Source organism: Hemicordylus capensis, chromosome 4 (genome assembly GCF_027244095.1).
Source record: "Hemicordylus capensis ecotype Gifberg chromosome 4, rHemCap1.1.pri, whole genome shotgun sequence".
Taxonomy (NCBI): Eukaryota; Metazoa; Chordata; class Lepidosauria; order Squamata; family Cordylidae; genus Hemicordylus; species Hemicordylus capensis.
Genome location: NC_069660.1, coordinates 65896299 through 65912222, shown reverse-complemented (window position 1 = coordinate 65912222; position 15924 = coordinate 65896299). Strand labels below are relative to the sequence as shown.

At 44.1% G+C, this 15924-nt stretch overlaps 1 protein-coding gene across 1 annotated transcript in view; it reads left to right on the top strand.

The window, feature by feature from the left end:
• Nucleotides 1-15924, top strand: part of IKBKE (inhibitor of nuclear factor kappa B kinase subunit epsilon) — a 58288-nt gene that overhangs the window by 25982 nt on the left and 16382 nt on the right. Inside the window, exons 9-15 of the mRNA XM_053245138.1 lie at nucleotides 1717-1913; nucleotides 2973-3037; nucleotides 4161-4252; nucleotides 6645-6746; nucleotides 8596-8671; nucleotides 11260-11375; nucleotides 15202-15278. Of these exons, the coding sequence (XP_053101113.1) occupies nucleotides 1717-1913; nucleotides 2973-3037; nucleotides 4161-4252; nucleotides 6645-6746; nucleotides 8596-8671; nucleotides 11260-11375; nucleotides 15202-15278 (725 nt within the window). The remainder of the gene's footprint in view (nucleotides 1-1716; nucleotides 1914-2972; nucleotides 3038-4160; nucleotides 4253-6644; nucleotides 6747-8595; nucleotides 8672-11259; nucleotides 11376-15201; nucleotides 15279-15924) is intronic.

Here is a 15924-nt window from a genome sequence, read left to right as displayed (position 1 = left end):
TTCTAGTTGTTCCCTCTCAGTTTCTGACTGAGATCCAGAGATCCAGTGAAAATCATATTAAATAGCTTGATGATTTTTATGAATAGGAAGAATGCATTCCATGTACAGCATATTGAGTACTTCTGCATAAAGGTTAACATATAGCAATGTCACATGACAGAAAAGCATAAAAGGCATGACAGACTTGCAGAAAGCAGTGGGTTGGGTCACAGCCGTGCTCACATCCTACATGATTGTCCCATTGGGGCAAAGAGCGATAATCTCTTAACAGGATTAAGAGATAACAGGACAGCTGTGTGAAACTTCCATAGGGTACACAAAGTAAGTTACATTGTGCTTTGAATTAGGACAACTTGGTTTTGTTTCACAGACATCTTCTGCCTAATGGCAGAAAGCCTGGATGCTCCTGCACTAACTTAAGTGGGACCAAAAAGATGTCATTTTAATGGGGTGTTTTTTAAAGAGAGGTGTTGTGCAGTTTTCCCTCTAACAGGGATTCCCAGACGTTGTTGCCTACAACTCCCAGCATCCCCTGCTTGTGTGGGGATTATGGGAGTTGTAGTCAACATCTGGGAATCCCTGTTAGAGGGAACACTGGTGGTGTGGTGTGTATTTTGGCACTAGCAGAGCAACTGCTTTCTACTGAAGGTAGACGGGGAGAGCTGTCCTCTGCAGGGCTTGCTAGTCAAACTTCAGGAGGCTAGAGTGTTCATCTTGTGTCATCTTGATCAAGGCTCTTATTTATCTTTGAAACTACATATCAGATGGTGGGGGAGGACATATGCTACTTCACTGGCATGTTTGCACTGCACCTTCATGTGACTTCTTCTGCACAGTCCGGAACCCTGCAAAGACAGAGTTCCTGGGTGCATGGAACATTGTGTACATGACCTGTGTAGAACTGAACTGTTCATTTGTGAGCATACTGAAGATGTTCCTATGAGCACACCTACACAGAGGGTGGAGTTTGCTGCTGCAGTGCTGCCCTCCGCTTTCACAGACTGAACATGCGGAAGAGAGTCCAAGCATCAGTAATGGGTTATAGTATCATATAATCACTGCAGTATCATAGTATCATGTGATCACACAATATAGAATCATCAATTAGCTGAAATGAGCAGGACTTCTTTACTGTTTCTTGTATGAGATGCATTTAGGACTTCTCCCAACATACCATTACCTTACAAAGAGAAGTTTATTTACTTCGTAGAATGATTTCGAGACTCCATTTCCTTTCCCTTGGTTGTATGATGGGTTCTTAGGTTGGCTTCTAAACATAGTAGCAAAAACAGAACAATAATATAAAACCCATTTTTAAAACTATCAAAATTTAAAACTATTAAAATAGCTAAGCCAATAAAATAAGTAACTTAGCCATTAAAACCTAATTTCAAGAGCCTTTAAAAAAGCTGTTATCAATTAAATAATTGTTAAAAATTATCAAATTTGTTTTTACAAAATAAAGTTTCAATAAATAGCAGTAAAATATCTGTTAAAAGCAAAAGTCTCACTGCCCCCCTTCATATTTTAATGAATTGGGATATTTTTATTCTTTTCCTGACAGTGAAAGAGGTGGTCTGGGAAAGGAATTCCAGAGAGGTGGACCTCTTTAGAATCCCACTGTTGTCCTTAAGATTTTTTTTTTAAGGGGGGGGGAGATATTATTCTTGTCTGTGGCAACACTGATGTATTATCCTGTCCCTTTGTCATCTGCAGAGCAACCATATTCCTAGAAGAAGTTTTCAGGCAAACCAATATACCCCCTCACCACCAAGAGTATTTCTTTGAGGGCTACTCATATGAACTGGAGCCTAACCTACAAGCTCGTAATTTCTCCAGGACCACAGAAACTTGCCCTCTGATCTTACTGAGCACAGAACCAGAAGACCAGGTGGGACTGCGATATAGAGATCGTGAGTACAGTTAGCTTGCTGGGTGTGTTCTGCCTGGCTGCCACTTCCACCTACTTGTGTAACTATTGCTCCAGGAAAAACAAAAGTTTGCTTGTCCTGTTTTTTTATGATGTGGAGGCAGGAGCCAGGAATTCCCCTGCTCTATCACACAAACTAAATCGAGTTCATCATACTCCATGCTGGGAGTTGGTCCATATTTGTCTATAGAATATGGACTGCTTTGTGCTGTTGTCAGTGGAAAGCAGGTTTGGCCACAGCTCTTAGCCAGGGTGGCCAGGTTATGCAGTTTCATGTGTGGAGAATGAATGACAAGCAAGAAGTAGATGCATAGCTGTTGCATGGTTTTTCACACCCCTTTCCCTGATACAAGAAGAGGTGGTTCACTTTATATACATACTGGAACCATATTTGGTGTGCTTACTTACAGAATTATATGGAATTTTACCTTGTAGCAGTTGACAGGATCATGAACTAGATGCCTATGAAAGCGTAATATTTCTGGATCATGTATTGTGGCCACTAGATGTCACTGTTGCTCCACAGCTGCTGCCTTTCACACTGAGGGCCTAACCACACATTAGGTGGGAGTTCTTCCCAGCTTATTTGCTTTCTCCAAAAGCAGTCAGAGGGATTTGGACCGTGGGCACAGGAAATATATATTTTAAAAAGTCCTTTGCCCCTGTGCCAATTCCTTCACTCATTGGTGCTTCTCAAAAGCTGCTACTAGTTGTAGAGGAGTTGCTACTCCCTCATTCAGAACTGCTACTTGTTGCAGAGGAGAAAATGTATTAATTAATACAAAATCTGTGTTTGTATGTTTTCCTCTTTGCAGCTTTAAGTAGAGGAACTGGCCCCAATCCAAATCAGCTGGGCCCCTGTGGCTGCTTTTGAAGAAATTAAAAATAAATGGGGAAATCCAGTCCTGAAACTTCCATGGTAAACCATTTTGGCCCTTACCCTCATTATGGTCAGTTCGATAGTCGTGTAGTAATAATAGTTTAGATTTGGAAGGATGCAATACTCCACAACTAGGTCTTTATTTGAACTTTTTTTTCCCAGCGGCTTTGGAGTTCCCAAAGTTCTTCCCGAAGGTTGATGTTGTAGCAGATTGCAGTACAGCAAAGGTATATCTTGGCTTCAGACTCTGAGAAGCTCACAAGCAGGGTATGAAGGCAGCACATGTGGCCTGTTATCTGTCTTGAGCATCTGGTATTTAGAGGTGTACTGCCCTCTGGTGGATTTGGAGGGGTACCAATTGGCTATCGTGACTTAACCCACCAATAGTAGAGAACTATCCTCTCTATGCAGTTGTCTAATCATTTTTAAAGCTATATAAGCTCGGTTACTTATACCCCCTCAATCCCATCTTTGCTCTAAACAAAGAACTCTAGAACCCTTCCTTGGGACAACTGATGTGCATTATAACAATGCTGACTCTCTCAGAATGTGACTTCCCAAAGCCTTGATCTCATTGTAGCAGTTGCCTCTTGGAAGTGAAATAAGTGACTCCTGTTGTATTGAGAGTTTGCATAAAAGGTTGTGTAGTATAGTATATAATAATACTACCAGTTAGCAATAGCTAAATGGCACGTATGTTCTCCGTAATGAGCAATGTTTGGATCAGCTAATTAAAATCTATCTTCATCTTGATTTAGTAAATTTGCCTTCATAAAAATTCACTTTTGGCTTGGCTTGTAGCGCCTTCCATAACTATGTAAGCTAGAAACCAGAATTAGTTAAGGCTGCTTTGTCAAACAAAAATAAGTATTTAAATGCAAAGAAGAATTTTATGGAACACTGTGTGGAATTATGTAACCTGGCATGAATTAGAGGCATGACCCAGATCTTCCTCCCCATAGGTTGGGGCACACAGCTAATGCATGTGCAGGACAGGAAGCCCAGGTCAAAGGGGTGGTGGGAGGAGCCTCAAAAGGAACAGGATTCCCAGCACAGAAAATTCCCTCCTTCCTGCTTCTCCTCACTGTCACTCACCCCAGATTTCATAATCACACCGCATCTTTCTGCTACACCTGATATATGGAGGAGGAGGGGGGAATTTCCTATGCAGGCCACTCCCTTTTATTGCAACCCCACCTTTAATTTTGGTTCTGCACCATAGCTGTCTGTGTAGTCCATGTGTGTAATCTGGCAGATCAGGGGAAAGCTTTCAGCCAGAGCTAGCAACTCTCTCTTTTTAAAACGGATACCCTGGCATACAGTCACTTCCACTACTCCCTTATACTCCAGGATGTCCTGAGTGCAACTCATCAGACACTGAGGATATCTCAATCACTTCAACAGTGTCAAGAGCTTGTCCTCAGAGGCCAGTACTGGGTGTGGTAAGTAAAATGGCTCTTGCTGGTGCTTTGTAAACAAGAACCAGAACATCCCTTCTGTTTGTGCAGCTGGTTCAGGTGCCTAGCCCTCACGCTTGAAATCAGATCATCAAGGTTTTCCCAGGTTTCCCTAACAACTTGTAGCAGCCACGCGTACATGGTGGTTGCAGGTTCTGGAGTGGCATTGCCTACTGCATATTGACCGAGGGAATGTTTTGAAGAGCTTTGGGGTTACTCTCTGGGGAGGACTACTTCCCTTTTTCACTGGCCTGTCCCATTACCCCTTGGTGCATCCATGTAGTGAAGATAGGGGCCTGCACAAGGACAGTTCAGTGCCCATAAACCCAATATGGGTAACAGCTGCCATGCTGGATCAGGCCCAAGGCCCATCTAGGCCAGCGTCATGTTTCACACAGTGGCTCACCAAGTGCCTCTGAGAAGCCCACAGGCAAGAGGTGAGGGTACACCCTCTCTCTTGCTGTTGCTCCCCTGCAGGTATTCCGAGGCATCTTGCCTCTGGGGCTAGAGGTGGCCTGTAGCCACCAAACTAGTAGCAATTGCTAGACCCCTGTCCTCCATGAATTTGTCTAAGCCCTGTTAAAGCCATCCAAGTTAGTGTCCATCACCACATCCTGTGGCAGAGAATTCCATAAGTTAATTATTCGCTGTGTGAAGCAGTACTTCTTTTTGTTGGTCCTAAATTTCCCAGCCTTCAGTTTCATGGGATGACCCCTGGTTCTAGTGTTGTGAGAGAGGGAGAAAAATTTCTCTCTATCCACTCTCTCTACTCTGCAAAATCAAGGTGTGTAGATTGCATCAATCGTGTCTACATTCATTAGGGCCTATGCTCATAAGTGGGTGGAAGACTGGGACAGTGCCATCCTGATCCTCCACTGTACCATGAGTTGGAACATTCACATCAGACTCCAGTTCTACAGTCATGAACAGAAGTGCTGCTTGTCCTCCTTTCTAAACAAAGGCTATAGATCCAAGCATACTATTATCCAGAGCATAAGTGTCAAGCTGTGCTGCTCATTCTGCTTGCACAATGTGTTAAATTACGAGGCAACATGTGAACATATTTAGAAAAGAGTTCTGAAGATCCAGAGTCTTATACCAAATGACTGTGTTATGACTTTTTAAAAAGTCCATTTTATTTCTCCCCAAGTGGTGTCTTTAAAAATACTTTATCAGCAGTCCAATCAATGGAGTGTTGAGAATTTGTTCCACAGTTCAGAGATACACAGGGAATAGACATTGGAGTTGTGCAAAAGTTCATGGAAGCCTATTGCTTGGGTACATAATGCTTCAAGTTAAGGGGAAAATGAATGGATACAGTGGTTGGAATTGTCACACTTTCCAACATGTCAGGAATGATTTTCTGAATATGGAATGTCAAAATGAAGCGCAGAGCCAATTATGTGGCTATTGTGGGTAGCTTTGCTGAAGGAAATATTGCTTGGTTTATAGTCGAAAAATGATGTCTGCTACTGGTTGCTGCATGCATTTCATAGAGAACCCAGTTAGCTATTGATAATCTGAGTCATCTAAGAACAGTCACTTCTAATCTCATACACATACATTGTATCAGAAAAATAGGTTTTGAGCAATAGGTTTAGATGTGTAACCATTCTTTGTTGCATAGTTGTTTTTATGAATAGGACTGCTTTCACAGTAGGTTTTACCCTAGAGCATTAATACCCAACTTTCAAAATTAGCCTGGGGGCTGAATCCCCCCAAATGCTCAAGCACAGGACATTTCCAGCTGTGGCATGAATGTAGGCATAGCTATTGCAAGGATAGAAAGACATTGTCTTTGGATCAGCTTCAGCAAGGGTATAAGTGCCACCTCTACTCCAGAATTTGTATACACCTTCACAGTGTCAAGGTACTTCTGCTCTCTGATCTTCCTCTCCTGTACACAGAGCCTGGTGGAATACTGGTTCTAGCTTGCAAGGGCTTGACAAAATCATGTTGAGGTCCTGATGGTTAGACCACCAGTTGGTCATCTTTGCCCTGTTGTCTTACTGGATGCTGATTTCCTGACAGAGGCAATGTATTCCTTCTGACTGCAGAAGTCCTATTTATGATTGCCAGTAGCCAAGTTAAACATTACAGAGGAGGACTGGGCTCTCATTCAGTCACCGGGAATGTCATTTTTGGGGTGGGGGATGTTTTACCATTTTTCTCCCCCGCTGGCACCAGCTGCTCTTTGGCCTGCAGAGTCAAAACAGTTGCCTTCTCCTGCCATTTGCCTCCCCGCTGTCAAGAAAAGAGACTGCCGTTTAAAGGGGGAGTAGGTGAGAGAATATGAAATTACTTCTTGCATAGGAAGAATACAGGTCTGTGACAGTAGTCTGAGGTCTAAATACATTGGACATTGTGGTGTTTGCAGCGAGACCCTGAAGGCAGAATGGCTGAGGATTCTGGAGAAGAAGCAAACTGTGACAGCAACACTCAGCTGCTTGCAACAAGATGAGATGAAGATCCTCCTGTTGTAAGTGTTTCCACTATGGGGTTATGTATGATGCTGCCACCAGTCTTTAACCCATATGCATTACATAATAAGATGAGGTCCTGCTGTTCCATAGTGATCATTGATAATGACCCGTGCCCAGGGACATTCTTTTAACTTATCAGGGAGCCTTTTGATGCCTTTGGTCTCACAACTGGTGGGCTGGAACCCTAATCTCAAGAACTCAATGAAGCATATGCTCTTTTCTGGGATGCCGTCAGCTTCCTGCTTCATACTCTTTCTGTTTTGTGTGTGCAATTGAGTGTTTGCTTTATTCTTTCCAAACGAGAAAAGGTGTGAAGAGATTTCTCCACTCTCACTTTGAAAGTCGTGATTGTGTTTTGAAAGGCATGTATATTAGGAACAGGAAGGAGTAAGATATTCCCCTTATGGCTGCTCTGAGAAGAGCACATGCATGCTTGCATGCAGAAGGTTCCCAGTTCCCTCCCTGGCATCTCCAGATAGGGCTGAGAGAGACTCTTGCCTGCAACCTTGGAGAAGCCACTGCTAGTCTGAGTAGACAATACTGAGCTAGATGGACCAATGTTCAGACTCAGTATAGGGCAGCTTCCTATGTACCAGTCTTTCAGGAGATAACAGTTCTCACAGTTCATATTTTGAGCTTACGCTGTACTCCACTGAAATACTGTTCATTGTCGCTTGAAGTCCAGATGATTGCCTCACCATACTCACTGTGAGGTTGTCCTAAAGGAAAAGATATTTGTGTGCTCCTGGAATGCTCCCCGCTTGCCCATTTTATGCAGTACTCTGCTGAACCAGAAATGTGGAAAACCACCATCTGGAGGAGCCCAGGGATAAGGTTTTTCCATAGCATGAAGCATGTCCTGCCTATTAAGTGCATCCAGACCACGGCTGTTACAGTTGTCATGGGCCAACAGAAAGTTAGCACTGAAGAAAGACTCAGACCCAGGGTATCATTTGATGAAAGGGGGCAGTAAGTAACCTGCTTTTCTTGTACAAAGGGGCATCTGTAGCAACATAGAGGCAACACTTTTGATCATTAATCCCTGGTTTCATAAGAGCCTAGGGTAGCTGGCTGCATTTCTTATGCTTTATATTATAGGGTACAGTAAGATAGTGAAACCACAAAATGAAGTCAGAGACCAGCACTGCAGTTTTAAGCTTTGGGCAAGTTGAGTGGGGGTGGGGGGAGAGATTTCTGTTTATTAAATGTTTTAAAGGCAGCAGTACAAGTGGATGAACATTTTTACAAGCCCACAATTACCCAGTTCTGTCATATGCCAGGAAATGGTCCAATAAATGCCCAACCTTTACTTATCCAGCTGAGATGTTGGTCTCTTTCCTTTTGACTCTTCATTACTGCTGTGCATGCATTCTCTTTCCCAAATTCTTTCTCTGCTCCACTGGTGTCCCTATTTCCCCTCTGCTCCATCTCAGATTCCTAATCTTGGGCTTTTCTTTTCCCCAGCTTGCATGCTGATCTAAATGTCTTTCCCCTTTCCTAGCATTTTGGTTGCAAATAACAACTTGCTGCTTTAAAAAATGTGCACATCGCCCTACCATCCCACAAAAGATATTAGGGCAAAGAATGCTGTGTGGACTTTTATTGCATAAAAGTAAGGGGACCTAGTGTAACATCACTGATAATGAGTGAGACACCCTTCTCCCTCATTTGAACACTTTTAAAAACTGTTCCTCAGTATATGTGTTGAACACAATTCAGTTTGTGTCTGAACTGAATAATTTATTGAATAATTTTTGTTTCTGTTTTGATTGCTTTGCAAACCCCTCTGAAAGCCTACTGATTAAACGCTGCTTAATTTTTGTTTTGGTCCATTTACCATGTTAGGTATGAGTCTATTGCTGGAAATGGCGAGCTTCCAGAGATTAAAGGGCTAGCTGAACTGAAAACAAGACTTCAAGCTGTGAGTTGTTCCCATGACCACCTGTTAACAGCAAGTGGTAACTGCTCCGATTTGCAGTGGATAACGCATGTGTGAGAACAAGCGATACTGGTTAGTTCTTCTAGTCAAGATATGTTCTGGAATAGCTGAGGACTATTTCACACATTACCTCTGTGTAGGAAAGGTGTGACCTTGTTACAGGAGAAGGAGTGATCTCTGTTGTTCAAAGTAATAAGTCATAATAACAACAATGCATCGTATTCATATAGCATAGTTCAAGTGTTCAAAGTGCTTCACATATATTAAGGTCGTTCACATGACTAAACTTTCCCGGTTTGGAGAGAAGGCAGGTACCTTCTTGCTTTCCCCCACATGACTGGCACCACTCCCGGACTTTCCAGCACCATGTGCTCACATGACTGGCATGTGAGTGCTCCACTAGCAGGGTAGGAGGGGGCTACATCCTCCCGTATTCCACAATACACTGTGTAAGGAGCGCAGTGCATTGGGGGATTTCCCTGCTGCTGGGTGCTCTTGCCACCCAGCTCTATGGACACTCGGACTTCAGGCAGCCTGAGTCGTCTAATGACCAGGGAGTTGGGGTAGAAGGGTGTGCTCATGCCCTTCTACCTCATTAATAGCCCGGATGCAAAACCCAGGCTACCCTGGTGCAGAGTGCCGGGATCGGGACCGATCTTGGCTAGGGGTATAGGGAGCACTTGGGCGGCTGGAGGACATAGTCTTGCTGGTGGCTCTCCCACCCTCTGTGATTGCTGGGAGCATGCGCAAAGCATGCATATACACCCCAAGCCACACCCCCTAATCTGACATCAGGTGCAGGGGGTGTGGCTAGTACAGGGGACCGGGCCAATTGGCCCCTGCAGAGCTTCTCCAGCTCTGCAGTCATTGAGTCGCTGTCTGGGAGCTCCTTTCCCTGCCTCCTTAGGACTACCACTGCCCTCTCCTATCCTCCCTGGTCAGCGTTTCAGTGAAGCACTGGCTGGGGAAGAGAGGGGCATGCCTCATGCACCCATCTGGCGAGTGCATCGTTCACTGGCTGGGTGCGGGAGGGGGTGCCTTGGCAGCCCCCCCCAGACCCTGGCTGGAGGAAGGTCGTCCCCCCTTGCCATTGAGCCCCCGATCCCTAGGCCCCCGATCTCGGCACGCCACATGACCTGCCCTATCTGGGTAGGGCTGGTCATGTGAATTGCCTTATTTCTGGAAGGCTTTCAGTGACCCTCACATGGGTAACTGAGGCAGAGAGAATAGTGACTTGCCTAAGGTCACTGAGTGAGTGTGTGGCTGAGCTGTGATTTTTGGAATTGGCAGCTTCTGGGCTGAGAAACCTTGCACTTGCAGAACAGCTGCTTATGATGTTGTAGGAGCGTGGGAGCTGCTGCAACATCACCAAAGCAATGCAAGAGGGCCCAGATGCCACGCTCCCTTTCCACACCAGTGGAAACTGGGGAAATGCTAGCATGAGGAGGAGCCTCCGGTTCAGATCTCCCCATGTGGTTGAGGGCTTCTCCCATTATTCTGTGATGGTCTGAGGAAAAGGCAGTGCTTCATTGGCTTCTATAAGAACCACAAAAGTGTAACCTAACTTATGCTTTCTTCAATGGCACAAGTATAAGCAAACTTTCCCACCCCTTCATCTCAACAGCAGCCCCTGCCCTGCAAAGCTACTCCTGAGGGTAGGGTTTCTCAAAACCAGGTGCAAGCATGGAAGGTGCTTGCACCTGGTTTAGGGGGAATGTCCTTCTCCCTGCAGCTCTCTGTGCCCTGTCACACCCCATTCCTGAGGCTCCCCTGACCTTCAGGACCAGCACTTGGGAGGTTGTTTTGGGGACAGGGGGAAGGGAGGTGCCTTTGCACAAGCATAAGTTAGGATACAACCCACTCTTGAGTAGTGTGCTGCCTTGGAAGTGTGGGGTGACTGTTAGAAACATAGGAAGCTGCCGTATACCAAGTCAAACCATTGGTCCATCTAGCTCAGTATTGTCTACACAGACTTGCAGAAGCTTCTCCAAGTTTGCAGGCAGGAATCTCTCTCAGCCCTATCTTGGAGATGCCAGGGAGGGAACTTGGCACCTTCTGCATGCAAGCATGCAGGTGCTCTTGCCAGAGCGGGCCCTTCCCCTGAGGGGAATATCTTACAGGGCTCACACATGTAATCTCCCATTCAAATGCAAACCAGGGTGGACCCTGCTTAGCAAAGGGGACAATTCATGCTTGCTACTACAAGACCTGTTCTTTTTGTTCGGACCACTCTGATTGGATAGCTGCTCTTGCTGTTGGCTGCCCAGTCAGGGTGAGACTTCTTGTGCTGCGCATAAAATGATATGGATTTGAAATGACCTCTGCCCTGCCCCCTGCACCCTACATACAGCAGGGATTCTCAAACTTGGGTCACCAGATGATGTTGGACTATAACTCTTATCACTCTCAGCCACAGTTGTTTTCAGCCATTTGGGCTGGGGATCATGGGAGTTGTAGTCCCCATCAGGGAACCCAAGTTTAAGAACCCCTGCTATACAGAGTTTATTTTCATGTAGGAAAAAATGTCCATTTTTAATGAATTAGCCTTGACTTTGTCTTTCCTGAGCCAGGTCAGTGAAGAGATTTCCTGGTGTTCCCACAGCACCTCTTCTGAATACCAAGCAGTGGTGCGATGTATTTTGTGTGAAGTGAGGAAAAAAATCAGTCAAATGAAAGAAGACAGAAGGTTAGTAGAAAAGAATGTCCAGTGTTTACGATTTAGGAAAGGTTTTTTCTTTTGTTTTGGTGATTTCTGGACCCTGAAAATCCAGAGTGCTTTGGTGATACAAAACCATCTGCTAGAAATAATACAGAGAAGGGTGGCAGTCATGGGGAGGGGAGGGGGGGAAGAAGCTGCTTCCTCTCATCTGTCATTCAGTAGTAGTGCATAAATTGTTAAGGTGAAGAATTTGTCTTTTTCTGCCTTTTGCCATGTCTTTCTGGACATGGAATTCTGAGCTGCTCTATGTACTACAGGATTAAAGCCCTCTAACCTTAATTTGATGCCTTATTTATTTATTTATTTATTTATTTATTTATTTATTTAATGCATTTATATATCACCCCAAACCAAAGTCTCAGGGCGATTCACAACTATAAAACAATACAAATAAATAAAACATTAAAATCAATTGGAACTCCAAAAAGCTGCTTAAAACGAAATCAGTTTACAATATTTAAAATTACAAAAGTTAAAAGGCCTGGTTAAAAAGATGAGTCTTCAACGATATTTTAAAAACCACTAAAGATGGGGAGAGTCTTATGTCAACAGGAAGCGCATTCCAAAGTCTCAGGGTGACAACTGAGAAGGCCCATCCCTGAGTAGCCACCAAAACAATTGAAGGTAGCCACAGACGAGCCTCTCCTGACGAATGCAGTGGACGATGGGGATCGTGCAGAAGAAGATGCTCTCTTAAGTACCGTGGGCCTAAGCTGTTTAGGGCTTTATAGGTTATAACCAGCACTTTGTATTTTGCCTGGAAACCTATTGGCAGCCAGTGTAACTAATATAACGAATCAATGGTGGGGGTTGAGTTTTTGTGTTGCTCTTCCCAAGTGATATGCGTCCTATCCAGTAAGGCATTGTAACTCTCATATAATGCGTGGAGGCCATGTGCATGCCAGCATCACACAGGGGCAGCTGGGGGAGAGCGCCACTGGTGCGCAATGGTTGGGGGGGGCACCATGGTAAAGGAAGTGGCACCTGCTCTCCTTTGTGTTAAAAGGGGATGTGTAATTCCTCTGTGTTAAAGGGATGTGCTGCGATTCAGCATCTGAATCGCATTTTGTGCACATCCCTACTTAGCGGTGCAACTTATTTTTATAGCATGTTCATCATAGACAATGTCACAAAGCTATTTATTGACCAGTACTGGTAGTATTGCAAACAAGGGAAGAGTAAAGAGACAGGAGTTGAAGTGGACATAGAAGAGTAATTGTTTTTTCAGTGAATGGAGCAGTGCCAGATCATCATCATCAACAACTAAAACAGCTACATGAGTAGTAGAAGTATGGTGACGAAAGGTTGGAAGGTCAATAGGATTGTTATTAATAGGTAAGGGGCAGTATGTATACAGTGAAGTATTGAGCATCTATGCAGACCAGGGAAGAGGTAATGTCCCAGGACAGTGAGCTTGACTATTTTTTCAACCTTCAGTGTCAGAGCCATTTCCCACCACGCTGACCTCTGTGCAGCACTGCACTTTTTCCAGAGTCTGGGGCACTTGAGCAACTGAGCCCTATCAATCCCCAGCATGATCTTGGAAGGCACAGACAGAGCACTGGGAAGTGTAGTTCTTCTCAGCACCTTCCCCATAGAACTTTTATGGGGGAAACTCTGGGAAGAACTACACTTCCCAGCACTCCATGTGTGCCTTCTAAGATGGTACTGGGGCTTGACATAGCTCAGTTTTCCTTAAAGGAGCCCCACCAGTGCTGAGCTAAGTGGGCAAAGCCACTGCACAGAGGATTTATTATTATTTATTTGATTTTTATACTACCCTTCCAAAATGGCTCAGTGCAGTTTACAATTAAAAACAAAACCATTAAAACCAATAACAGTTAAAACAGAAATATAAACAATATAAAACATCAATTAACAATTAAAACATCATAAAAACAATTAAACAATCAGAACAATTAAAAAACCCTGAATAGCAGGTTACAGCATTGAAACAATTAAAACTAATGAAAAACCCTGGGAGGCCAGGCCAAACAGATAGGTTTTAAGGGCTCTCCTGAAGATCAGTAAAGAATTCAGATTGCGGATTTTTGCCGGGAGTGCATTCCACAGCCCAGGAGCAGCTACAGAGAAAGCCTGCCTCTGAGATTTGGCTTAGGCCGAAGCTTTGCACAGGACTAATAAACAATTGGGGAACCGCACTTAGGGTCGATAGGGATGCCACTAGAGGCCATGCAGTGAAGAACACTGTCTTAGGATGTTGCTTCAGTTACAGCAAATTCCTGGTGAGCTATAGTTTGCCCTAAGGTCGTCTTCCAGGTTTATTTAAGCTTAAACATTTCTCCACATCTGTAATGAGAAAACATGACTGGTAAACAGTCTACTGACCTAAACCCTATTTATAATTTGAGTGTCAAAAGCGAGTTCCTGAAAATGTGAATAATTCATGTGAGTAGTTGATCTACAGGAATATCCTGGGACCTAGTTAGGTGGTCCCCTGATGTGCAAGAGCCATATGACCTAGTCAGCTGATTTACAGAAGCATATAGCTAGGCTTTGTATGGGGGAGTTCCAGCCTTGGCTACTGGACTTGAGCCTTCAATCAGCCAAGGAAGGAAATGCCAGGGACTAACTATTCTCCCATTCGGGGGCCCTTTGTTACACAGCTGGTGGGAAAGAGCAGAACTGTGGAAGTTCCTCCATGACAAGCATCATAGGGCAATGGGAGGGTTGGAGTTTGATGGCTGGTCAGTACTGGTGGAATTTGTGTATTCTTGAATGTTTCTGTTCACCTGATTCTCACAAATCCTTGGTATCCCCACATAGCCTATATGAATCTCATGCTTGCCTGCACAGCAATGTGAGTAATCTTTGGTTGCATATGAGGGGGGAATGTGCAGTCAATGTAGTGGGGAAGAATAGTGTTAGTGCACTAAGGCCATTTCATTACAGCTTCTTTTTTCAAACCCTGTTTTGTGCATTTCCAACTTTGTACCAAAATGCTGAATCAGAAGTGACAGAAGCTCCCAAATAGTGTACCGAAGAAGGAACATCACTTGCCATCAGTTAGTTTCCTTTTGTCATGTTAATCAGTCTGAAGTGATTTTTGGAATGCAAACTAAGTTGATAGATATTTAATAAATTATATTTTATTTAATTAGCTTTAAGGCTCCCACTGCAGGGATCGTCTGAGTGTCTGGCACAGCACTAAGAGATTTGAACAAGAAAATAAGTATCAACATAGCCTTACTGAGCTATGAATATCCTGGGATGGACTTTTTTTAAAAAAACAACCCAGCTGTGCTGTTCATGTCTGTCTGAGCTCTTCTGTATCTGTGCTTAAGCAAGACTTTAAAACTGTCTGTGCTGTAGTTCCCCATCTGTAAAATTGGATTAGTGACTCCAGTCCATCTCTTGCAAAGATGCTATGAAGATTTGTGGAAAGGGTTGTAACAGAACTGATGTTGCAGTGATGGGGGACAAATCAATACTTCACACAGTGAATTAATTGATAGTGGGGTTACAGGCTTTGAATACAGGGTTGTGCTGAATGAGACTTTGTCTAAGAGGTGCGCTACAAGTTCAAAAGAATCAGGTGGTACAGTCTTTCCTGGACTGTGCAACTTCAGACTGCAAGGGATCATGCATTTGGAAAGTTCCTCCAACTAAAAAAACTTCCTTCATATTGAAAATGAGAGAATCAGGAAGAACGGCAGGCAAGAACCTCTCTCCCTGACATACACACTCTTCTGAGCACTACCCTAATTGGTAGTTGATGTCCATCTCATCCTTCTTTTTATGTCACAACTGGCTCCCTAACCCGATTCTTCAGCATCCAGCAGATGGAGGCCTGCCTTGCCAAGATGCAGCTCATCTACAACCAGTTCAAGAAGAATCGGAAGCACTTAAGTAAGTTTTTGGTGGTGTTAAGTCTCTGTGATAAGGATTAAACTGATTGTGTCTCTGAAAGATAATTAGGGGCTCATATTAATATGTGAGGCTTAAATTTTTTTAGAAGAGCTGGTCTTGTGGTAGCAAGCATGACTTGTCCCCTTTGCTAAGCAGGGTCTGTTCTGGTTGCATATGAATGGAAGACTACATGTGAGCACTCTAAGAGAGCTTCCATCCCATAGGGGATGGAAGAGCATCTGGGAAAAGCATCGGCATGCTTGCGTGCAAAAGGTTCCAAGTTCCCTCCCTGGCATCTCCAAGATAGGGCTGAGAGGGATTCCTGCCTGCAACCTTAAAGAAGCTGCTGCCAGTCTGTGTAGACAGTTCTGAGCTAGATGGACCAATGTTTTGACTCAGTATATGGCCATTTCCTATGTTCCTGTGAGACTACATGGAACTGAGTTTCCAAACTCCACTGGTTTTATTGACCATGCCTCCCTCTTTCCTCTTGGGCCATCTCAAAATGTACTCAAATGTGAATTCTCCTGTATGTTGTTAATTTGTGGATCTGGAAGGTCCCAGTGATACATAAGCCATTTCTGGTGCGGGGTGAGGGGGACCTGTTTGGAAGATGGAAAGTTGAAGTCGGTGGGGTGGCGGGGGG